At 38.9% G+C, this 25,515-nt stretch overlaps 1 protein-coding gene across 4 annotated transcripts in view; it reads left to right on the top strand.

The window, feature by feature from the left end:
- Positions 1-25,515, top strand: part of LOC130918910 (choline transporter-like protein 5) — a 75,768-nt gene that overhangs the window by 20,304 nt on the left and 29,949 nt on the right. For 3 of the 4 annotated variants that reach the window (XR_009063853.1, XM_057841145.1, XM_057841147.1), the window contains exons 2-3: positions 2,909-2,957; positions 17,171-17,244. Coding sequence is in view for 3 of the 4 variants with exons in the window: in XM_057841145.1 (XP_057697128.1) it covers positions 2,909-2,957; positions 17,171-17,244 (123 nt within the window). In the remaining variant the exon portion in view is untranslated. The remainder of the gene's footprint in view (positions 1-2,908; positions 2,958-17,170; positions 17,245-25,515) is intronic. The other variant, XM_057841146.1, reaches the window with a different exon arrangement.

The raw sequence follows: 25,515 nt of genomic DNA, 5'->3' as shown, positions 1-25,515 counted from the left end.
GGTATGGATTGATTTGGCCAGCTTAACTTCCATTCAGTCATGGCGGTTTTTAATTCATCATTGTAGTATATGGACAACGCGTCACTCTGGGCCCAAGCAGCTAATGGCATGGGATCTAATGTAGCACATCTAGGTTGCTATTTGATGATATCTATTGTGTGTGCAAGAGTTGGCATGGGATCTAACGTAGCACATCTAGGTGGCTATTTGATATCTAGTGTGTGCTCGTGAGTGTTTTCTGGGAAATTCATTCAAAACACTCATTGTTCATCATGAAACCATGAGTTTGCTTCGTGTCCCACGGTTTTAACCTTTCTGATCCCAGATGCGAACTGAATGTGAATGCCATATGTGTATGAGCAGTGTATTATCACAGATTTTTGTAGTTGTGAACACACTTATTACTGAAGACGAAGGTGTTGATTTCGTTTGGTAAAGACGAGACCAAATTATATGGATGTCATGCATCGGGATTTGGGAATTTAGCTCACTTGGGGTTGGCAGTATACTGCAGTTGCGTTCAAGTGATGTCAGTAGAGTAGATGGTATCGGCGCCCTAAATGTTGGTACTCGTGGATACCTTTACCACCAATTCGGGCCGGATCGGTGCCACCTGACGATACTGGTATCGGTATCAGTGCAACTTTAATTTAGATTGCAAAAGATGACCTTCAGTACATTTTTTATAGCTGATATCAGTCTATTCATTAATGCTCTATACTCTGTATGTTTATATAAATATATTTTCATCTTAAATTAATGCAGAAAATGCACAAATTAGTGCATAAAGATTTACCAGAATGCAGGAAATTACGTAGTTGATACTCTAAATGTGTGTGTGTGTCCCAGCACTGGTGGTGGGGCCCGAAGTGATATCTTTTCATGTGGCCCAAAATCCCTGGCAGCGCCCCTGATGATGACACTAGGGAAAAAAAGTCTTTCACCATGACTCTCAATCTGTCATTCCTCCGCTGAATCTCATTGATCGCTGTGTGATTTCACATCCTGCTGAGGCCATATGCACCAACCGTTTTTCCCTACCCTGCCAAGTTATGGGGTTTTTAACAGTAATACAACCTACAGGTTTTAGACTTATATACAGTACATATTAGATTTGTGGATTTATTTGTAAGAACTTGAAACTAGATTTTCATTGAGATATGCATTTCTGGAATTTCATTTTACTTAGTGTTAGGGTCATCATTTAATGCCTCCGTTCAGTCATTTTTGCTATTGGTATTTTTTTTTTTTCCATACTTATTTTAAATCAAATCTAATTTTGGGCAATATACTGTAAGTATCTTCAATAGAGGGAAAATGTCTCCTTTTTCATGCTTCTCAAAAATGTCTGAATCACTTCAGCCTTGCTTTGAAGGAAGAGATTCATCTTTGTCTTGTGTATATTGTTTTAATTTTGTTGCTACAGAAATGAGATTTCGGTTGCAGGTCAACAAAGTCCTTCTGGCCCAATTATTGCACTTTCGGAAAATTCGGCTCTAGATTCCACTGATCACATTGCCAAATCCTGTTGGAACTTGATTTGCAAAGCATTAATTCAGAACTCTATACTAGCTCCACTCAACTCACGTCTAATTGCAACCGAATGTCCCACATTTCCAATGAGGACTTCTCTGGATTCGCATTCATCCTTTCTATTATTAATTAGCAAGTTGAAACACTCTTCTACCCCCAGAATTTTTATTTTATGTAAATTTCTCAGTTGCGAGTTGATAAGTTAAGCAATGTCTGCGTTCTGCAAGGACTTAAGTGTTGAAAATGGATGAATAGATCGAGTTAAAACTGAATTAGATACTGAATTATTAAACATGGGTTTTCAATTATTTCTAATTGGATTTTTTGGTCTCTAGAAACACTTTTTTTTTTTTTTTTTTTTTTTTTTTTTTACATTTTAAGGATGGCTTATGGATTTTTTTCCTAATGACTTTTTTGAGGCAAAGTTGTCCTATCCTACCACAACAATCAAAAAGACTTGGAAATGAAGAAAAAAACAACCTAAATTATCTTGAAGTATCAATACAGAAACACAATTTCTCCCAGACGTCAGTCTGAGCACTAATCTTGATATCCTCAACTCTCGCGTTTAACTAGAGTAGCATCCTCTCTTACTCAATGCTCTCTCTAAATGTAAGCACCTGGTCCACTGATATTTTGCCCTTGGCTCAGGAATTCACACCCTCCATTTAGAGCGTCTCCCATTTTTAGACCTTGAATAAGTGATTTTCATTGTCAATATCAAGGATGGCTTTTGAGCTGAGAAGCTATTTGTACAAAAAGTGAGATGGTGATGGTGCCCAAGCTTCCATTCATCTTCCCATTCAGAGTCTGATGACAAAAGGGATTTGTTTCAAATGAAACAGCTTCTAAATATATGTATATAAAGTGACAAGGTACCCAAAATTTTTACCATTGTATATTGCCATGACTTCTGAATTCAATTGATGAAAGCATTGATCTTAAATGCACCACACCTAAACCGAAATTTTGATGAATCACAACGCAAAATGAAATTTCATTGTGATGTTCTTCATGTTTTGGCTGCCATTAACAGCAATAAACTTACATTCCACTTTGAATGTGAGGGGCTGGCAGCGGTCATCCATCAAATTTGCTGTCTCAATCCTCCGCTGTCAGCCCTCCGAGTCAAAATATCAAAACGTGTTGAACGTCTATCACCGTCAATGACACTGAGATTATTCTTCACTGCCATCCCTCCCAGTCAAAAACTGGAATTTGGGCGAGACTTTGTGTCTTTGGGTTAATTGAAGGAAATCCTATAAAATTCCTGTAAAAACAGGCATCATAAAATATTTATTGTACTTAATGATGTTTTTTTTTTTTTTTTTTTGTTCATGAATCTAACCATACCCCGTTTTGCTTGTCTTTGTAGGTGAGCCACACAAGTTTGACCCCAAGTTCAGAGGGCCAATTCATAACAGGTATGGGAGATTTTACCCAATACAATCATAGTTTCTGGGTGAACTTCTTTTGAGTCAGTTTAAAACCAAAATGCTGCATTTTCCCCAAAAAAATGTTTGCCCAAAAATTAGTCAAAAGGCTTGTGACGGACATGCATTGATTCTGACTATTATGTAAGCTTTTTCTGTGGAGGTGACAGATTCATCATTTCTCATTCCAAGTTTAATACAGAAGTAGGTGGAGTACTGGCGGCTCTCTCCGCCTCCCCCAAACAAATAAATGACTGTAAGAGGTGGTGGGAGTTTCTCTGATGACACACGTCTAGTAGCCACACACACATTTCAAAATAGATGTCGTACAGCCAGTATCAGAGTTTATGGACACTGTGCTATGAGTTGTGTTTCCCATTAAGAAAAGTTCCAATCATACATCACTACTCCATGCAAGTGAATATATATAGTTAGGTTAGATTCAGCACCATGAGTTTGAGGTTGTAGTTTGACCTCTTTAAAGAGGTCCTATTCAAGAGCTGCATCAAAACACTTTTTTTTTAAAGATAATGTTAGAAATAAAATTTTAACTTTTTGCTGGACCAAGCTTACAATTCAATTTATTGAAGAATACGTACCACAATTTTGGGGGGTTTGAGTTGCGAGAGAAAAATTTAGATAAAAGACACATGTCTTTTCTTCGGTTTTCTTCGGGTTAATCTTATCACAATGCTGTATTGTAACTGTCAGTGATACTGATGATGATGACAATAAACAATAAACAAACAAACATACAGTCCGGTAGGCGGGCCAGAGACCTCTCGCACCCAAAGTGAGAATCATACCACTAGACCAACTAAGGCTCATGGTTTGACCCTTTTTTTTCTTATGGTATCCAATGACCAAATGCCAAAGAATACTTGACAACCCCTTCAAAAAAGGGCTCGTCCACAAGTTGGACCTGGGACCGCTTGCACCAAAAGTGAGAATCATACTCGACCAACAAACCGCAGTAGCTTAGTTTTTGTTTTTAGCCTTTGTTAATCTGATGAGCCAATGGCCAAAGAAACCATAACAATTCCTTCAAATGAGAGTTCGTCCAGGAGCCAGACCTATCACATCCAAAGCGAGAATATTATTACTAGACCAACAAGCTGATAGTTTTACACCTTGTTTCTTTGATGGTAGCCAAAGAGCCAAATCCCAGAGAATGCATAATAATTCCTCAAAGGAGGGCTCGTCCGGGAGTTGGACTCAGGACCTCTCGCACCCGAAGCAAGAATCATGCCACTAGACCAACAGTTGCTGATGCTTTGACTTATTATTTATTCGATTGTAGCCGATCAGCCAATACCAAAGAATACATAACAATTACTTCAAAAGCGGCCTCTCGTAAGACAAACCCGATTCCTCTTGTACCAAAAGCAAGAATTATAACACGAGACCAACTAGCTAATAGCTATACCCCTTTTTTCTTCGATGGTAGCCGATGAACCAAATAATACACAGCAATTCATTTGAGAATGGGCTCATCCGGGGGTCTGAATCTCATAAGCGAGAATCATACCACTTAACCAAGGAGCCACAGTAGCTGGCAGTTAGGCTTCTTTTTTTTTTTTTTTTATGGTAGCCGATGAATACATAACAATTACTTCAATAAAGGGTATCACACCCAGGACCTCTTGCACCCAAAGTGAGAATCACACCACTAGACCAATGAGCCGATAGTTCTACCCATTGTTTCTCTAATTGTAGCCATTTAGTCAATAGCGTACCGCACGCATGCTATTTTTAGACCGTGACGTCGCATCGTAAAGCGGAAGTAAAGCAAGAGTGGGACATAATAGACCCGCCCTCGCATAGAAACAAGGTTAATTCTGCTACTTTTCTCCGGTCATCTTTCAAAAACGAACATGTCGATTACACATTGCTTTTTTGGAACATGTAGAAACGACTCTAGACATTACGACATATGAAGGATGTTTTCTTCATACGTTTCCCAAAACTTAAAACTAGGAGGAAAAAATGTGTAGAATTAATCAACTTGCGCGGACTTTTAACGGCAGCTCGGTGACTCATTAACATTTCATATGCAGTAAACATTTTGTTCCGTCTGACAATGAATGACCTGAAAAGAATTAAAATGGTATCTGACTGCCAGTTATCTTTTCTGTTGTTAAAAAATAACAACTTTAGTAAGGGGGATGGGTAAATAAATTATAGAATTAAGATTTGTTATCAATGAAAAATTAAAAGTGTCCGTTGGCTGTCACTGACTAGCATTTGCGATCGCTGCACAAAACTAACTAAATTACTCCCTAGAACAGTCAGAGACGTAGGACAGCCAGAGGATATAATATGTAAGAAAGACAGGGCTGGTGGGAAAGGATAGCTTGTTGAAACAGGAGAATGTCATTGTCAGTTGTGTAAGAAAAAGGTGTTGATTAAAAAGCTAAGGCTATGCTTAGGTCGGCTTTTTTTTTGTTGTTGTCTTTTTCAGCCCTCGACACTCAAACCATCTCTTTAACTGAACACGATTTCCATTCATTTCCTATTGGGTCCTCCCTTAGCAACAGTAGCTAACGTCATGAATATTAATGACCGGAAGTGACGTGTTGCTTGCAGTACGCCATTGCCAATGTTTACTTCAAAGGAAATCTTGTTCAGGAGTCAGACCCACGACCTCTTGCACCTGAAGCAAGAATTATGCCACTCGACCAACAAGCCACCATGGGGTGTTGTCTGACCCCATGTTTCTCCAAATGTAGCGGATGAGTGAAACGCCAAAGAATACATAGCAATTCCTTCAAAGAAGGCTCATCTGTGAGTCGGACCCAGAGCCTCTCACACCCTAAGCGAGAATCATACCATTAGATCAACGAACCACAGCAATTGACAGTTTGACTTCTTGTTAATCCAGTAGTAGCCGATGAGCCAATTGCCAAAGAATGCATAGCAACTACGTCAGACATGTCCAAAGTCTGGCCCAAGAGCCAAATCCGGCCCTTGGTCAAATTTCATCCAGCCCCCAGCCACTGTCATTAAATCAATAACGTCTGGCCCGCACATAGACTTAATAAATTGGTCAGCAGTACTGCTACCAGCATATGAAATAGCACACTAAATGCTGCTCCTTATTTACCCACTAAAAGGCAGCAGCACTCTAAGAGCCTTTACTCCCAATTTTCTAAAAGGGCGACAATCAACCAAAAAAAAAAGTTGACTGCGACGGCCGACGATTCAAGGATTGGTGGAAATTGGACTATTTCTTCACTAAAATACGCAACAACTGTGTCTGCCTCATTTGCAAAGAGACAGCTGCTGTTTTTAAAGAGTTCAATGTGAGGCGATATTACCAAACAAGACACGCTGACACGTATGAGAAGATTACAGGGAAGATGCGTAGCGAGAAATTGAAGTAACTTGAAGCTAGTTTAATTTTACTGCAGCAGTATTTTGCAAGAGCCCGAGATTCTAAAAAGAACGGCACAAAGGCTAGTTGCGATATTGTTAACCCTTAAAAAAATAATAAAGCAAATGTGACACACGGAATGGCTTGCTTAAATTTGCTTAAATATATTGTTCTACGTAAAGGACGTCAGTCAAGGTCGGCCCCCCACATTTTTACCACACCAAATCTGGCCCCCTTTGCAAAAATTTTGGACACCCCTGAACTACGTCAAAAGTAGGCTCATCCCGGAGTCAGACCCAGGATCTCTCCCACCCAAAATGATAATCATACCACTGGACCGACGAGTGACGATAGCTGGTAGTTTTATGCCTTGTTTTGCCCATGGTAGCCATTGAGCCAATTGACAAAGATTACTTCAAAGGAGGGGTAGGCTAGGAATCGCCCACGGGACCTCTAGCACCCAAAGCAAGAATCATACCACTAGAACAAGTAGCCAAAGTAGGTGACAGCTTCACCCCTTCATAGTTATACCCCAGTACTTTACCCCAAACAACATAAACATAAAGCAAGAATTTAATGTAGCTTTGCTTGAATCTGTAAATTAATTTTAACGGTAATGATCCCTTTAAATTAAAAAATTTTTTTTTAAAAATCCCCCACTCCTTATACGTTTGAAATTTTACATTTATGTAGATTGTCAATGTATTGTAATCACCTTTAATAGTAAACGTCTCTGAAAACAAGCGGATTTTAGAAGAATTACAATTTGTCATGGAGTTTTTGCCTTATTATTCAAGTACCAGCTCATTTCAGTTGCATTGACTGAGTCATTACGTGGCTCACCGCTATACTCACTTGCCAAACTCGGACGTATCGGTAAATGGCTTAAATTTATTATAGGACAAATCCTTCAGCATTTCGAAAAAAGCTTATCTACTTAATATGTTGTTAGTACAATAGTATGATTAGCCATATCCTTTTGCAAAAAGATAATAGTGTTAGATAGAGTTGTCCGATATTGTAATATCGGCTGATGAAAGCATTTTAAAATTATATCAGATAATATCGACATCATTTTTTAAATTATCGGTTTTGGGCCAGTATACATCTTCAAAGTGAATGTAGAAGCCTTCTGCCTTTGTACAAGGGCTGGTCACAGAGCACAGGTGTTATGCTTATTGACCATTAGATGTCCCCAAAATAAGATGCTTAGAATTTGTTACGTGAGCAGACCATTTGCATTCATGGTGCAAAAATGAAATGAACAATGAATGATTGAAAAAAAAAAAAAAGATTTCTAAACTAATTACTTACCTCATTCACTGCACTAGAGCTGTGTGCCTTTGTTGTTGCTTTGAGCCAGAAGCACTGTGTGAGTCATATGTGATATGGCAGTGCCTTATAGGCACTTTGCACTTGCACTTCATAATTTTTTTCCCTTTTTTTTTTAAACCATGTTTGCACTATTTTGAGTTCAACAATAAATAGAGTGGTGCAGTATAGGCACTTTTTCCCATGACATCAGTTGATATTGCTCTTTTATTTTTTGCAAACTTTTTATCGGAAAACCTTGAACGTGTTACATTTATCATTATTAAAACATCCAGTGGGGCATAACAATATAATTAGCTATAATATGTTAACTCCACGACCACATATATTGTAGGGCTGTCAAAATGACCGCATTAACGGGCGGTAATTAACTTTTTAAATTCATCACGTTAAAATATTTGACGCAATTAACGCACATGCCCCGCTCAAACAGATTAAAATGACAGCACAGTGACATGTCCACTTGTTATGTGTGTTTTTTTGTGTTTTGTCGCCCTCTGCTGGCGCTTGGGTGCGACTGATTTTGTAATTATTGACATCAACAATGGCGAGCTTCTAGTTTATTTTTGATTGAAAATTTTACACATTTTATTAAAACGAAAACATTAAGAGGGGCTTTAATATAAAATTTCTATAACTTGTACTAACATTTACCTTTTAAGAACTACAAGTCTTTCTATCCATGGATTGCTTTAACAGAATGTTAATGCCATCTTGTTGATTTATTGTTATAATAAACAAATACAGTACTTATGTTCAGTATGTTGAATGTATATATGCTTCTTGTGTCTTTCCATTCCAACAATAATTTACAGAAAAATATGGCATATTTTATAGATGGTTTGAATTGCGATTAATTACGATTAATTAATTTTTAAGCTGTGATTAACTCAATTAAAAATTTTAATCGTTTGACAGCCCTAATATATTGTCATCGGTTTGATAGTATTATTAGATTTTTGGAGTTGGACAATATCGGGGTACTGGTTATCGGTTAAAAAGTAATAATCGGACACCTCTAGTGTTAAATAAACCTTGCAGTCATTCACGTTTCTGTCATATTTGATTGTATGTCAGCATTCGTAATGTATCCTCGTAATATATTGTATAATACTATAGTATAGTATTTTTTATATATATATATATATATAAAACAAGTCCATACGTTAAGTACAGTTTTTTGTTTTGTTTTGTTTTTTGTTTTTTAAGAAAACCTGGATCCTGTAGTTTTGTAGTTTAAAAGCTTAACGTGAGAAAAACTAAGTTTCAGATTCTGTTGTCAGAAATTAGCACAAAAAAAAAAAAAAAAACTGTCAGACCAGAGTTACTAACGAGTATTGTGTGTTAGACTGTCCTCCTGTGGTCAAAATGGGCATAGCCCATTGAATTGAAGCAAAATATCAAAAACGGCATCATTATTTAAAACCTCAATTAATGGAATTTCCTTAAATTTCAACAAGGAAAAAAAGATTTGAGATGTCTCAGAATTATGAGCATGGTTATAGAACAGATTAACTCATCTATCAAGGCAGCACTGGACATATAAAAATAGGTGGCAAGGTTTTATGTCCTTAAAAGGAGCTTGTGAAAATGTGTTCAGCCTCACCAACTTGTGTATTTGAATGCAAGCTTTTGCTTTCTCTTTGTACATCATCATTGATATCCTAATGAATTGTCTGATGGGTGTTGAGCAATTCCATTGGCACTATGCAGAAGAGATTTTTTTGGGAGGCACTACCTACCTCCTTGAGGGTTTCTTCCACAGGCTTTGTGTGGACTGGTTCTTTTGATGATTTAGTCTTTTTCAGAGGTAACGCAGTGTTTTGGCTTCAGTCCTCTTGTGTCTTTCCTCCCTTCTCTGCAGCGCTTGTCTCGCTTTGATGTGTGGCTGGCAGGCTTTCTCCTAATGAGAACGGTGTGAGAACATGCTACACAGGTTCTCATTTCCATCTGAGCCTTGGCCAGAAGTTTTTCAAGGCGACTTTTCTGTGTAATAATAAGAATAAAAATTTATAAAACATTTTTTTCAAATTTTCTATACAATACATTGTAGAAACTGAAAATTATGATATGCTAAGACCCGAACCTATGTCAGCGGTAGGGATAGGAATCGAGAACCGGTTCCTACAGAGAACTGGTTCCGGGTGTTCCGATTCCATGAAATTGTTTAGCAGTTTATCTAACGATTCCCTTATCGATTCCATCCGGCTGATGTACGTTTCGTAATTTACGCATGTTATCAACATCCGACTCGACATGATTACTCAAAGAGAAACAACTCATCAAGTATAACCTGGAGCGTTGTCACCGGGTGAGTTTGCATTGCGTTTCACAGTCCACGTCATTATTCATGAGACTACTTAATGAAGGAATTCGGCTCCCCCCGCCAAGCCGCAGAAACAGCGCCAGCCGAACGAAATAGTGTTCCGCTGGCACCGTTCCCGCAAGCCAACCGGTGGGGGCCAAGATTCCGTGTATTCACTCCGGTGTTAACCCTTTGTACTTACTCCATGTTCCAAAAGTTTGAAGAAGGCTTACCGAAAACAGGTTGACAATTTATTCGTCGACAATGGTCAAAAACAAGGCAAAAAACAGACGACGGAGAGGCAGTGCTGGGTCCAGGGTCGGCAAAACAACGGCCAGATAGAAATATTCCTGAGAAGCGACAGTTGTTATCTAAATGTTCAGTTCTTTTTGAAAGCTGCGGTGGAGTGGGCCGGGCCGAAGGCGTGGCTGGAAGTTGTCTTGTCTTGGGATCATCCCTCTGTGGCAGGTCAGGTTCGTGCGTCATCCTTAGTGGCTGGGACGTGGTTGCCACAGCGACCGATGCAGGTCTTGACGTCCAAGGCGCCTGCGCTATCATCTTGTTATCCTGGTTGAGCGAGGGTGTTCTCCAATGCTACTTGTGTTAGGACAGAGTGCCCTGCTCTTTGTCCTGGAGTGCCCGGGAGAACTGATTGCAAGAGTTGGTGTGTCAATCTTGCTCATGACGCGTTGGGCTTCTGTGATAAGATGGCGTTGTGTATCTTTTATGCCCTCTATTCTGCTTCTTTTCATTAAAGTATGGTGTGTTATTTATTTTGTATTAGGTGTGCTAGAGTAATACAAACAGTCCTACAGTAAATATGAGAAATGATACTATTCCCTGATTGATTATATTACGTGTGTTAGAGTAATGCAAACAGTTATATGGTGTGTGCGAGAAAGGTAACTATTCCCTTGATTAAAGAAATGGTGATTTTTACAAAAAAGTCTATTAATGGGTCTATCGTATTCCTCTTCAAATACACTATCAGAAAAATGTAACATATATGCGTCTAAAATAATCCTAAACGACTTTATTAGCAATTTTAATACTCCTGTTAGAAAGATTCCTTGTGTATGCGTTCATTTCCGTAGCAACCAGTCAGTTACTTCCTGTTATTGTCCTACGTCACACGCGCCGCGTATTCTGGGACCGAGAATATGCGTAAGGTGCACATTTCGAGCAGAGGACAGCCCTCTATTGAGATGTGTGTGACTGCGCGAGGAAGTATTAATCTGTGTGCGTCCATGAACGAATGTAAGTATTTCCTCATCATGTCATAAAGTTCTTATGATAAGTAAGAGCCATTATCAGCGCGACCATTTCGTGTTTTTACTGTTACGCCGGTTGGTTGCTTCCGCTCGTCCTCGCTGTGTCGAGGAGAGAGTTGTTTACATTATATTCGCGTTCCACATTTGTGCTAAGAGGGAATGTGTTAGTTTAGCATCTTAAGATGATGTTGTACATCCATATGAGTGTAAAGTGCTTAGTTTTCGCCACTTTTATGGCCAAGATGACCACGTGCACGCAGCGTGCTTCCGGGTTGTGTTCGCGCTCGCGCCCCCCACCTTTGTGTTCATTATAAAGTGCGAGTCATGTATGTGTGTTATTGACTGCTTTACAGTCAATTTGCATTGTTTTTGCATCAGCACTAATATGTAATTTTTTCCTTTCAGAACCACACATATACCCACACATTCCAGTCTTCTTCAACACACATACAAATACATCAACATCTTTCCACGCATGCTCTCATCTGCTCATTGAGTGATTCTTATATCAAGTTCCATTGCCTGTATATAGTTGTGCCTGTTGCCAAGTTGGATTAAAAAAGCCAAAGACCAACTCCAATCTCCGCTCGTTGTGTTCTAACCGAGACTCCAAGGCGAATGAACCATAAAACATATTGAACCCAGAACCCCATTCAGTCCATTAGTCCAAATTAGAATCGATAAGGGAATCGATAAAGAATCGAATTGTTAAGCAATATCGATAATGAAATCGGAATTGTAAAAATCTTATCAATTCCCATCCCTAGTCAGCGGTGGAGGGAGGTGAAAGGTGTTGCTTGCGCATGTCCTATTCCAGAAGGCTGGTTGGTGACAATTCGGATGGACTGGGATCCTTGGGTGATGATGGTGTTTCATCTGCTAGGACAGCAAGTGTAGGGACAGTTAATTTTTTTTTTAATTATTTGCAGCCTTTGAAGACATTTTTTTTTCAGATAATCATACTAGTCAAGTAAAAAAATTTACTTTTTTTTTTTTTTGCATTTAGCTGTGCTTGTGGACAAAAGCAGTTGTGTTTTACCTGAAGGAAGGCTCCATTTTTATTATTATTTAAGTTTTTTTTTCAGTTATATTTATTTATTTAGACTATGTTGAGTGGTCTTAAGACAAATGTTTATTTTTTGCATTCCTGTACTGTTCATAAATTATTAACAAGTGCATATTTATTTTGTATCTTAATATAATTTATGTTCAAATATTGCAATTTAAATTTGCTAATAAAATCCAGATTTATTCTGGACGTTTTCAAAATGTTTCTTTCATATGTTTTGAAATTAAAGGTTTGAATCGAACTGTGCATCACCTGAACCAATCAATACACATGAAAGTTAGTACAAGTCAATACAGATTTATTTTGCATTGACCATTTAGCCTGTCAATTAATTAAGTTCATTTTTGTGACAAATGTAGCTCTGACTCACGTTCACCCAATCTGTTTGGTCTTATTAATGTCCCGTCCCCAGCAATAAGTGTACATGCAGGTCATGCTGTTATATCGTCCCTACCAATGTTGCAACCAAACCTACACCCTTGTGTGCATGTAGAGTGCTATGAAAACCACACGCTGTGAGAACTTGAAAGAATGTGCTGGCTGCTGAAGCTAGACTTGGCTGTTAGCTCGGTAGTCAGCATGCTTGACTGCGATGGCAATAGCTTGTGTTCAATGGTTAGGCATGCATTTTGTAGTTAAAATGTATTTTTGTAAGGAGTTGGTTGTTAATTTGACAGTAAACCTGGAGTTTCCCGTGTTTTTTTGCTCTTAAATTCTGGCAACCACAGCTCGCAGCATTTTACAGGACTTGTTTTTTGACAGTGTGCGTAGGATTACCAAAAAGATATTAGACTATGGTCTGTCTCCCTGAGATAAGAGGGTAAAGCAAAAATGTTTTCCCTCTCCCTTTGTCAGCATCCCCACATCATTCAAATGCTTCTGAGGGGACTTTGTATTAGCCACTGCGTGCTGCTGTTTGCACTGTCTTAATAATGCATGCGCATCCATATAGCGCACAGTTGACACATCTGCCTTAACTTTCATTAATGTGTAGGAGGAACGAGGTCAGTTCACTGCCAAACACCACCTCAGATCTCTGCCGACTTAATTTGCGGATGATGCGTGCTCAAGTTATCGTTACCGTACACTGTATGAGCTTTAAAGGATGAGGGGGGGTATTCAAAGAGGAGGATGATGCCGGTTACCATGGCAACCCAAGCAGCGCTATCCCTTGTTCTTTTTTGAAGGCAAAGAAATGCTACCACCATTGTGTGTGGTTTTTTTTTCTTTTCTTTTTTTAACAACCACCTTGTTCTTGCAACCAGACGTGCCTTTTCTTGGAAATGGTGGCTGTCTTACCCAGGCAGATGTGTCTTCTTTGTCTCCTAAAACCGAACATCTAGTGTAAAACATTTAGATTACGTACCTGAAAGTCAATTTTCATCTCTTCAATTAGTTGAGCAATGAGTCTTAAAAACTAATCTTGATAAAGTATCTGAAAAATTCGTTGAATTTCATTCATTTGCCCAGTAGGTCTTAAATCCCCAATTTTTAAAATCGTGCTGCATTACTTGAAACTATGTCAGAGAAATATACACGCGACAAAGAAAAACGTTTTTTTTTTTTGTTTGTTTTTTTTAATTTGTCACAGTATTGGGGTTAGAATTGTTCTAAGTGGTGATAAAAATTGTCGTTAAAGGCAGAATCTTGATTAAGTTCAGAAGATGGTTTTCGTTGACAAGCAAAATTCTAATTGATGGTGGAAAGCATCGAAGGTTTGCCTTTTATGTTGGTAAATGAATTGTTTATTTAAAAAAAAAAAAAAACTGATTTGGGCTAGCTTATATGGCCTGAAAATAAAAGTTTTTTTTACCTCAAAAAAAAAAAAGATTTACTTTTTATTCCAGTAAAGGAGCGTAAATCATAAAGAGGGAAAAACTCAAGTCACGTTTTATTCAAATGAGATTTTTCTAATGCTGAAAAAACATAAATCATGTACATGTGCTATGTGTGAAGAAAAAAGCGCCTGCCTTTGGGCCTCCTGTCATAGAGGTGAGGCATGCACTGAAACGAGGTGGCATGGTCTCCGTGAATCCTTAAAAAGTCTTAAAAGGTCTTACTTACAATATGTGGTTTTTAAGGTCTTAATAAGCATGATATTTCGCTATTTTTTTGAGGTATGGGATTTAATCTCACATGGGAGGTATTAAATTTCATCCAGGTAGCCGAACATGTCTGGATTTTTTTTGGTGCTAATGTTTTTATTTAGACGTTCTCATTATTAAGATTCCGTAAAAATAGAGAGGCTCCATTTGCCGTGTCTAATAGCGCAGAAATCACGCCGCAGGAGGCAGTTCGTCCTTTTAGCCATGTATTAGAACCAGAGTAGAGAACAGATGAAGTGGTTGGAACAGGCATACACTGCTGGCTAAAAGTATTGGCACCCCTGCAATTCTGTCAGATAATGCTCAATTTCTCCCAGAAAATGATTGCAATTTCAAATGTTTGGTAGTAATAGCTTCATTGATTTTGCTTGCAATGAAAAAACACAAAAGAGATTGGGGGGGGGGGGAATCATTATCATTTTACACAAAACTTCAAAAATGGGCCGAACAATAGTACTGGCATTCTTTGAAAAAACATGTGATGCTTCTCTAATTTGTGTAATTAACAGCACCTGTTACTTACCTGTGGCACATAATAGGTGGTGGCAATAACTAAATCACACTTGTACCCACTTAAAATGGATTAAAGTTGACTCAACCTCTGCCCTGTGTCCTTGTGTGTACCACATTGAGCATGGAGCACAGAAAGAATACCAAAGAACTGTCTGAGGACTTGAGAAGCAAAATTGTGAGAAAAAAATTTGCAATCTCAAGGCTACAAGTCCATCTCCAAAGACCTGAATGGTCCTGTGTCTACTGTGCGCAGTGTCATCAATAAGTGTAAAGCCCATGGCACTGTGGTTAACCTCCCAAGATGTGGACGGAAAAGAAAAATTGATGAGAGATTTCAACGAAAGATTGTGCGGATGGTGGATAAAGAACCTCAACTAACATCCAAACAAGTTCAAGCTGTCCTGCTGTCCGAGAGTACAACAGTGTCAACCCGTACTGTCCGTCGGTGCCTGAATGAAAAGGGACTCTATTGTCGGATAACCAGGAAGACCCCACTTCTTACCCAGAGACATAACAAAGCCAGGCTGGAGTTTGCCAAAACTTACCTGAGATAGCCAAAAATGTTTTGGAAGAATGTTCTCTGGTCAGATGAGACAAAAGTAGAGCTTTTTGGGAAAAGGCATCAACATATAGTGAGATAGCCAAAAATGTTATGGAAGAATGTTCTCTGGTCAGATGAGACAAAAGTAGAGCTTTTTGGGAAAAGGCATCAACATATAGTTTACAGGGGGGAAAAAATGAGGCCTTCGTAGAAAAAAAACAACAGTCCCCACAGTCAAACATGGCGGATGTTCCCTGATGTTTTGGGGTTGCTTTGCTTCCTCTGGCACTGGACTGCTTGACCGTGTGCATGGCATTATGAAGTCTGAAGACTACCAACAAATTTTGCAGCATAATGTAGGACCCACTGTGAGAAAGCTGGGTCTTCCTCAGAGGTCATGGGTCTTCCAGCAGGACAATAACCCAAAACACACTTCAAAAAGCACTAGAAAATGGTTTGAGAGAAAGCACTGGAGACTTCTAAAGCGGCCAGCATGAGTCCAGACCTGAATCCTATAGAACACCTGTGGAGAGATCTGAAAATGGCAATCTGGAGAAGGCCCCCTTCAAATCTCAGCGACAATGGTCTAAAATTCCAGCAGAGCATTGTAAGAAACTCATTGATGGATACCGGAAGCGGTTGTTCGAGTTATTTTGTCTAAAGGTTGTGCTACCAAGTATTAGGCTGAGGGTGCCAATACTTTTATCCTGCCCATTTTTGGAGTTTTGTGTAAAATGATAATGATTTTTTTTTTCATTCTCGTTTGTGTTTTTTCATTACAAGCAAAATATATGAAGATATTGCTACCAAAGCATTTGTAATTGCAATCATTTTCTCTGAGAAATTGAGCATTATCTGACAGAATTGCAGGGGCGCCAATACTTTTGGCCAGCACTGTATGTCTTACATTATGGTGAAGTTTCCTGTAGACGGTTGCCTCCTGAGGTTTTTTTGTACTTTCCCTCTAACAAGACAAAGATGAATGGAGGATACAAATGTCTCAATTGACATTGTTAAGGAGGACTGAGCTGAGCTCAGATGTGCACTGGACTTAACTCTCATCAAGACCACCAGTCTCAGTGCTCACTTGTCTCTTCTTTAAATTAGGACTTAAAAAGGCTGACAGCTTCTCCCACAGTGTAAAGGAGCTGGTTATGAGGAAAGATAGTAAAGAAAGAACTCATTTTTAAGTGAGCACACTGGCGGAGTTGAGACAAAGTTGAGCTTCAAACAGATGCGCATCCCTTAAGGGGAACCCACTAGTCTGAAATTCCAGAAAGTTCCAGCAGCAGTTTTTGCTTGTCAAATCAGACTGCAGGGATATGGCCGAGCAAAATGGAATCGAGCACAAGAATTCATGGCTGTTATGCTCAAATTTAACTCAATGACACCATTTGACTGTGATAGACATCGAATCCTTCAGGGACAGTGGTCACCACAGTCGACAGCTTCTCAAAAGTGGACACTTGAGACCTTATAACCCTTTAGTCAAAGTGACTATTTTTGGTCATTGAAACACAATGTCGAATATTAGCAATTACTATAACACCAAGTAGACTTTTTTTCATATTACTTAACTCATTGCATGCCATTGACGGCAATAGACATAAAATTCATATTTCAATTCAATAAAGGGTTCAACTTCAATGTTAGTGGTCCTCCTGTCACACTTAATTTTTTTTTTTTTTTTTGCAGGTCCCGCACGGATGTGGTGTGCTGTGTTGTTTTTTTCATCTTCATCTTCGGATACATGTTACTGGGATTTATTGGTGAGTGTGACATATTGCTGCTAATTATCACCATGTTACAGACAAATAATAAAATTCTGTTCATGGCTTGTAAACATTTTATTTGTGTTGCTTGGGCCCAAACTAAATAAAAAAGAGCAACTAAAAAGGTAAAAGTTTGGTTTTGCTAAAATTAGAGGCTATATTCAAAATTTCCAATTGTACGTCCTAGTTACTGTATACAGAAAATAATTGTTCAATGTCATTTCTTAGTTTTTCAGGTCAAGCTAAGTCTATAAAATAAGGAGGAAAATATACATACATACATATATATATATATTAGGGCTGTCAAACGATTAAAATTTTTTAATCGAGTTAATTACAGCTTAAAAATTAATAATCATAATTAATCGCAATTAATCGCAATTCAAACCATCTATAAAATATGCCATATTTTTCTGTAAATTATATATATATTCTGTAAAATAAATTGTTGGAATGGAACAATAAGACACAAGATGGATATATACATTCAACATACGATACATTAGGACTGTAGTGGGCATTTCACTCTACTGTCATTTAAATCTGTCTGTGCTGTCCTCACTCCGAAGCGTCTACTTTTTCCAAAGCTAGACAGCTAGTGAATGACGCCTTAATAATCAGACTTCTTCCTTCTTCATCTTATGTATTAATAAAATGGCCTCAAACCATTGTCGTCTTTAGACCTTCGTAAAACTACAAAAAAAAAGTACACAAGCATTGCATTAGCAACAACGTTAGCTTAGCACGCTATACAGGTTAACTAAACATAAACAAAAAGCGTCTCATACATAAAATATAACTTTTCGCTTACTAACATAATATGTACATTCTTTACAACAACCATACTTACGGACAAATCTTGTCCAAGGATCATATAAGCACAACATTACAACGTAGGCGTCAGCCCGAGACGTTGTGCAGCCATATTGAACTGGCAAGAAAACAATAAACCATGTCGCAAAGCGACCACAAGAGTTCGCTGTTAGCACAAAAAGCCTTCCTGTAAAACTTACCAAAAGGCAGAATACTGTCTAAGCGGGACATGTGCGTTAATTACGTCAAATATTTTAACTTGATTAATTTTAAAAAATTAATTACCACGCGTTAACGCGATAATTTTGACAGCCCTAATATATATATATATATATGTATGTGTGTGTGTGTGTGAAAAAATTAGGACACCCCATAAAATATTAAGTTCTTTATTAAGAAATATTCACATATCAATAGCTGATCTTGTTTTTCCTTTATCTCTGGATTAGAAAGTGATTTAATTGCAGGTAAATAACAAAAATTAGCATTGTTTTACTCATGAAACCAAATTTATCAACACAAATGCATATTGTAAATGAGGAAAGTTAGGACACCCTACCACCTAATAGCTAGTGTTATCCCCTTTGGCTGAAATAACTTTAGTGAGACACTTTTTGTAGCCATCTACCAGTCTTTGACATCAATCTGAAGAAAGTTTGCCCCACTCCTCAACGCAGAATGCTTTCAACACTGACTGGCTGTTGAAGTGAGGGAAAACAAAATGGTGAAAACAAAGGAGCTGTCTGAGGCCTTCAGAAAGAAGATTGGAGACGCTTATGAATCTGGTATGGGATTTCAAAAGATCTCAAAAGAATATGAAATCAGCCATTCCACTGTCTTGAAAATAGTCTACAAGTGGAGGACATTCAAAACAACTGCTAACATGCCCAGGCCTGGCCGTCCAAGCAAGTTCACCCCGAGAGCAGTTTGCAAGATGCTAAAAGAAATCTCCAAAAACCCTAAAATGTCATCACGGGACCTACAGCAGGCTCATGCTACTGTTGATGTGAAAGTGCATGCCTCTACAACCAGAAAGAGACCTCACAAGTTTAACCTTCATGGAAGGTGTGCAAGGAGAAAACCTTTGCTCTCTAAGAAGAACATGAAGGCCATAATTAGGTTTGCAAGAGTGAATATAGACAAAGACCAGGACTTCTGGAATAATGTTCTTTGAGGTTTACAAGAGTGAATATAGACAAAGACCAGGACTTCTGGAATAATGTTCTTTGGACAGATGAATCTAAAATTGAAATATTTGGACACCAGAATAGAGGACATGTTTGGCGTGAATCCAATGCAAAATTCCAGGAAAAGAACCTCATACCAACTGTGAAGCATGGAGGTGGAAGTGTCATGGTTTGGGGATGTTTTGCTGCAGCAGGACCTGGCATACTCACCATTATAGAATCCACCATGAATTCTATTATATATCAGAGGGTGCTTGAGGAACATATGATTTCATCTATGAAAAAATTTAAACTGACGCGAAACTGGACCCTGCAACATGACAATGACCCCAAAAATACCAGTAAATCCAACAAGGACTGTCTGAAAAGAAATGGAGAGTCCCGGAATCGTCAAGTCAAAGGCCAGATCTTAATCCCGTTGAGATACCCTGGGGTGACTTGAAACGGGCTGTACATGCAAGAAACCCCCTCCCCCCTTGGGAAACAAAAGTGTTTTATATGTCAGTGTGATGAAATAAAATAGGAAATACCACTTAGAACCTGGGAACAAAATATTTGTTACATGGTGTTATGGCACATGTTTTGTAATTGCACACAAATACACTTATATGTTCAGTGAAACGCTCATCAATTATTGAAACCCAAATGTCAGGTGTTACATGGCCAAGCGAATAACGAGTTATCAATACCCTCTACTGGCTAACTAATAACCTACAGGCAACACAGGCACCAATAAGTCAGCAAATAATTATTCAGCCTTGATACGAATTTTTTTTTTAAAATCTAGCTCCGATTGTCGTTAGATACTGGTCCATGGTACATAACTACCTAGTTTCAAGACGATACGTTCAGAAATGAAGGACGAGTTGGACTTTATTAGATTACACAAGAAGAAGAACATGAATAACAACGACTTGAGTGGCAACTTGACAGGCCTTCAGTCTATAATAATAATAGTGAAGCATACTAAGGAACTGAGAGTAAAGGCCCAAGTACACTGCATGCGTGATCGTTGCGGTTCCGGTCCGGTTCAGTGTTGCCTGCGTGCCACGCAGTCCGTCAAAAACAGGCAAATCATACCGGCTGCTGCACGGCTGCGGTCCGCCAACTCCGTCCCCTCGTGAGCTCTCGCGTGATCGCGCGCGATCATGTGCCATTTAAATCAACGACAAACACACAGAGTCTGTAGTATGTACTCATCAGAGAAGCAGAGAGAGAGCACATTTTTTTTCTTGCATATTGATAATGTAACGTTTGCTAAGCGGAAGTTTGGCCGCGAAAACAACACACGAGCTTCAACGCCTTTTTCCTCTTTTTCTTTATTAACTTCCCGCCACCTCACCAATGCAAAAACAACAACTACAGTGGGGAGAACAAGTATTTGATACACTGCCAATGGGTTTTCCCATTGTCAGTGTATCAAATACTTGTTCTCCCCACTGTATTTACACTGACGCTATCTAGTCCACCAATCGGAGCGTCGCGCTGGTGCACCAGCACACCAATGACAGCCCCGCGTTGGTGCATAAATTAACCCACCGATGACAGCCCCGGCGACACTACAATATTTTATTTGTGTCTGTCTCTTAATTCCAGATTGACTGCATCATGTTGAGTTCAGGGATCCGTGTGTGGAGGGAAGGGGGGCTATTATGCCCTTGGTTGTGTCGGTGCGTTTATATCTTTGTGCACATTTAAAATTTATGGCACATAACATCTCATAGAGCTGTTATAAACAACTGATAAATAATCTGTCATATTTATAAAATGGATAGCGAATTATATTCGACATGAACTAAAAAAACAGCGTACTTGGAATTGGTGTCTCAACACTGCAGATTCATGTGGCCAGCGCAAACTGTTGTTTTTTCTATGAAGAGTCAAGTGAAATGTAGGAAAGAAAGAGAAACGTCTTGAATAGACCACCAGGTCGAAACTTGTGGGTGTCTCTTTTTTCTCTTTCGTCTCTTTTTTCTCTTTCGTACTTTCCCCCCTCGACTCTGTATACAAACCGAGATTGTTTGTACGCGGGGCACGAGAATTTCTGCAGTGGAACCACTTCCAGATACGCTGTTTTTTTTTTTTTTTTTTTTTTTTTTTTTTTTTTTTTTTTTTTTTTTTTTTTTGCTTAGCACGTCGTGTTTGATATCATTGCCAGAAAAACACACATAATAGGACACTTTGCAGTTTCGCTTTTAATGGTGTCCTTATAGTAATATCTTCTGCATGTATATCACTTTGTGGCTTTCCACCTCCATGATGAAGCGCTCATCATCCATTTTCGCTCGTGTTTAAACCGTGATTAGGCACCCGGGCTTTTGACGTCAGGCCCAGCTCCGCCCATTTTGCCGGATGCGTGTCCGGCAAAAATAGAAAATAGCCTATACCATCCGGCGGGCATGCGGCACGCCGGAGGTGGTTCGCAGTCAAGCCGGAGCACTGACGCGGCCGGTATACGTTGAACAATAGGATATAATGGGAACGGATTGGCTCCGGCGCTATTTTTTTACCGGAGTCGGACCGGAAACGCAACGATCACGCATGCGGTGTACTTGGGCCCTTATCCTCATGTCTGCTGCAGTTATGAAACAATGTGCAATATCTTTGGCTGAGGCGCTTTGTTTGACTTATTTGTGCTGATTGTCTGGGGGAAGATGCAGAAGCATGTATCATATCAGGGTGACTTATTCACCAAGATGTCTCTTTGTGGGAAGTGTGGGGGTGTTGAAAAACTGGGCTCCCTAGAGGTTGGCTTACGATAACAACACAACTCACTCTGCATTGTGTCCTCATTTGTATCCTCAATGTCATTAATTGTTAAAGAGTGCATGCAGTATGCAATCTCATGTAATATCTTACTTTGCCTTTTTGGAAAATCTTTTTTTGCCATACTTTTTACTGCTTTGTCAAAGAAGTCACATCTCTCAATCCAGACAAAAGGACATTCTTTGTTTCTCTATCATTTGAAGGCGAATGAGCTGGGACACTGGACGTGAGGCTAAACGGTCACAGTCTGCAGTCAGCTAAAGTGCAACCTGTTCTTTTTTTTAGCGCATAATTTTTTCCTTTTTCATCATTTTTAGTCAGTGTCAAGCACTTCAAGGCTGTCTTTAAGCTGCTTTTCACATTCAGCACAATATTTTACAGACACAAGAAAGGTGAATAAGGACTGGTTTTTATGGTTAATACCATACAGAAAGTCTTGCCTAAAACCCAATCATACAAAATCCAAAGTAATATTTTGAAACAAATCCACCTTTTACCCTCCTTGAAGACTTTTGATTGTGAACACGGCGGGCAGTGGAGAACAGATAGCCATTTTCTTAATTTTACTGTGTTTTTGCCTAATTTTTCTGTCTAATTTATGTATTATGGCTAATACTGTACATTGCATCTCACTGCATCAATGAGAAGACAACAGGTGGAACTAGGACGGCTCTTCCGATACGCAAATTGAGCCTCTGCGTAGGGCCCCAAACACAAAACAATGACCTAATCTGGCAACCAAAATGTCAGTAAAATTGCAAAACGTGTGCACCTGAGATTTTAGCTTAAAAGAACACTATTGAAATACAAGCCTCTGAAAAGGGGATTTTTGTAATCTCAAACTGGCAACCCAATAATATATGAGGCAATACTACACGTTGATTGGTCAACATGATTTTGTCTGGGTTATTGCGCATTTTGTGACATGTATGGATCCAAGTGAGCAGCAGCATGTTAAGAAGACGATATCCATTGCAGGGGCGCCACTAGACCTAATACAATAGAGGGGCACAGCAGGGCACTGGGGAGCGAGCAAATTATTTTTTAGCCCTTATATGTCATAAAAAAGCAGAAATAGCACTTTAAACTATTATATACAGTGGTACCTCAACATACTATCGCATCGACATACGATCCTTTCGACATCCGATGTAAAATTTGACTCGACATATGACGACATGCTCGAAATACGACGATTTATGACAGTGTCTGGCACTTTATGGCACTAACCTGGTAAGCAGGTGGGAAGATGTAATTTGCACCGTCGCATCGACTGTATGATTGGCACACACCCCGAAATATTGATGTACTGTAGATGCTGCATTCACGTGTTGTTGCAGTAATCGAAAAAATTATTCTGTATTAAATGGTGTCTATAAAAAGTGCCAAACATTCACTCAACTTGTGATGTATCGTTGGAGCATCAAAATAGGTACTCGTCTTTATAGCAACCATGTTTTCATTCCACATTACGACTTGACAACACACCAGAACGATTTTCCAATTTTGGAACTCAGATCTCCCGATAGACATGAACCCAACATATCTCCCGAAGATGCTTTGTGGAAATGTCAACTCATATGCCTGTCACAGCCAAAGTTTCGTGCATAAATGACCATTTTAAGGAGCCATTTGCAGATTGTGTATATGTAGTGAATAGAGTAATATGACTAGGGGTGTGACAAAATATCGAAATGGTGATATGTCGTGATACTTTGTATCCCAAAAGGTTATCGATACGCTCCCGCCAAGAATTGAAATATCGTTTTGAAAAGGTGTCAATGTCTTAAAAAAAAAAAGTGAAAATGAACCAACAAGTTGCTACCAAAATCTTCCACCATAATAGTGTTTCAGTTAACTCTAAGGCTGCATTGACAGTGCTCGACAGCCACTCCATTTAGACTGGGAACGTTCGTTCATTCGAAACCACAGCATTCACAGTCATTCTGTCCGATTTTCAGAGCATTTACAGGTCACTTGCTGTTCATTTTAGGGCATTTTCAGGTCATTTTCTGTTGAGTTTGAGTCACTGCCTATTCATTTGGGTGATTCCAAAGTAATTTCCTGTTCTGCAACTCAAAATAAACAGGAAGAGACCCATAAAATACCCCAAAATCAACAGGAAGTAACTGAAAATGAACAAGTAAATGACCTTAAATGGCCCAAAATTACCTCATTGTCTGGCATTGGCTGCCACTACCGGCCATAGATGTTCAATCCGTTTGAAGTGGGAGGGATGGCAGTGAATGAACGATTATTCATTCCCTCCCAGTTCAAATGGATTGGACGTCTACTAGTGATAAACCCATTCCAATTCACAGCAGAAGCTTGTTTTTCTGTTTCTTAGTTGTTTGTGGAATATCCTAGAATGATTTCCTAACCAATGTATCGATAATCGTTGTATCATCAGGTCATCGTTATCGTGAGCTTTGTATCGCAAGTCGTATCGTATCGTGAGGTACCAAGAGGTTCCCACTCCTAAATATGACCATATTGAATGGGCACATTCTGTAGATTATGTTATGTAGATTTACCACGTGCCACAGTGAAATACATATATCTGACGACGCCCAATATCCATTGAGAGCAGACAGGGGTAAGAATAAAATAAAGGATGAACAACATGATTAAGATAAATTCGAAGGAGGTTGGGGCCCTGTGTTTGCTGGAAAAAGTAACCTATTGTTACTTACACCTTGGCTATTAACCACTTATGGCTACCATATAGACAACCCTGCATTGTCAAACATGTGAAAAATATTACCGTTTACAGCATTAAGTTGTAAATGCAATTTCTTAACACAACCCGACTAAATAAAAATGCATGAAGAAGTGGGAAAATGTCAAGTTTCCTGGGGTTTAGCCAATAACCTCTACTGTGGCAGCTGATGGCAAATAATGCAGTATTTACATATGTTCACAAAATGTATAAATGAAGAGGTAGCACCAGTCACATTTACTGATTTTGCTTCTTTGTCACCAAAAATTGTGCTTGGTTAATGCTTCTGATCAGTTAGAGGGCCCCCAAAGTCAATTCTATTTAAGGATGCCAGAAGAGCAGGGCCGGCTCTACAGGTGCTCTACAGGTTTAACCTAAATGTGAACCAAAAACTCATTACAAATATGGTTGCTGTTTTTTTTTATTTTTTATTTTTTTATGAGAGACATGCTCTGAAACACTGTAATCAGACTCGATTAGCCGATTATTTGATGCTCTCACATTACACAAAAAACAAGTTTCTGTAAGAAAAGTACATTTGGTATGTAACATAACTACAGAAAGCTATTTACCCGTGTATGGATAGAAGTAATGCAAAAATACAGAACAATGGGACTAAACAGGCAAATAATGGCAATTTCAATTATTTTTAAAGAGAAACTTTTGACAACGATGTTTTCAACTTTTTGTTTGTGGACAGAATTAAACCTATAGACATCAGTATATTTTATCCTCTTTCAGTACGAAAGGCTCATCAAAATGGAAGAGCAGTGTGGTTTTACA

This window comes from Corythoichthys intestinalis, chromosome 7 (assembly GCF_030265065.1).
Source record: "Corythoichthys intestinalis isolate RoL2023-P3 chromosome 7, ASM3026506v1, whole genome shotgun sequence".
Lineage (NCBI taxonomy): Eukaryota > Metazoa > Chordata > Actinopteri > Syngnathiformes > Syngnathidae > Corythoichthys > Corythoichthys intestinalis.
The sequence above is the reverse complement of the archived record's forward strand: the minus strand, read 5'-3'. Positions and strand labels throughout refer to the sequence as shown.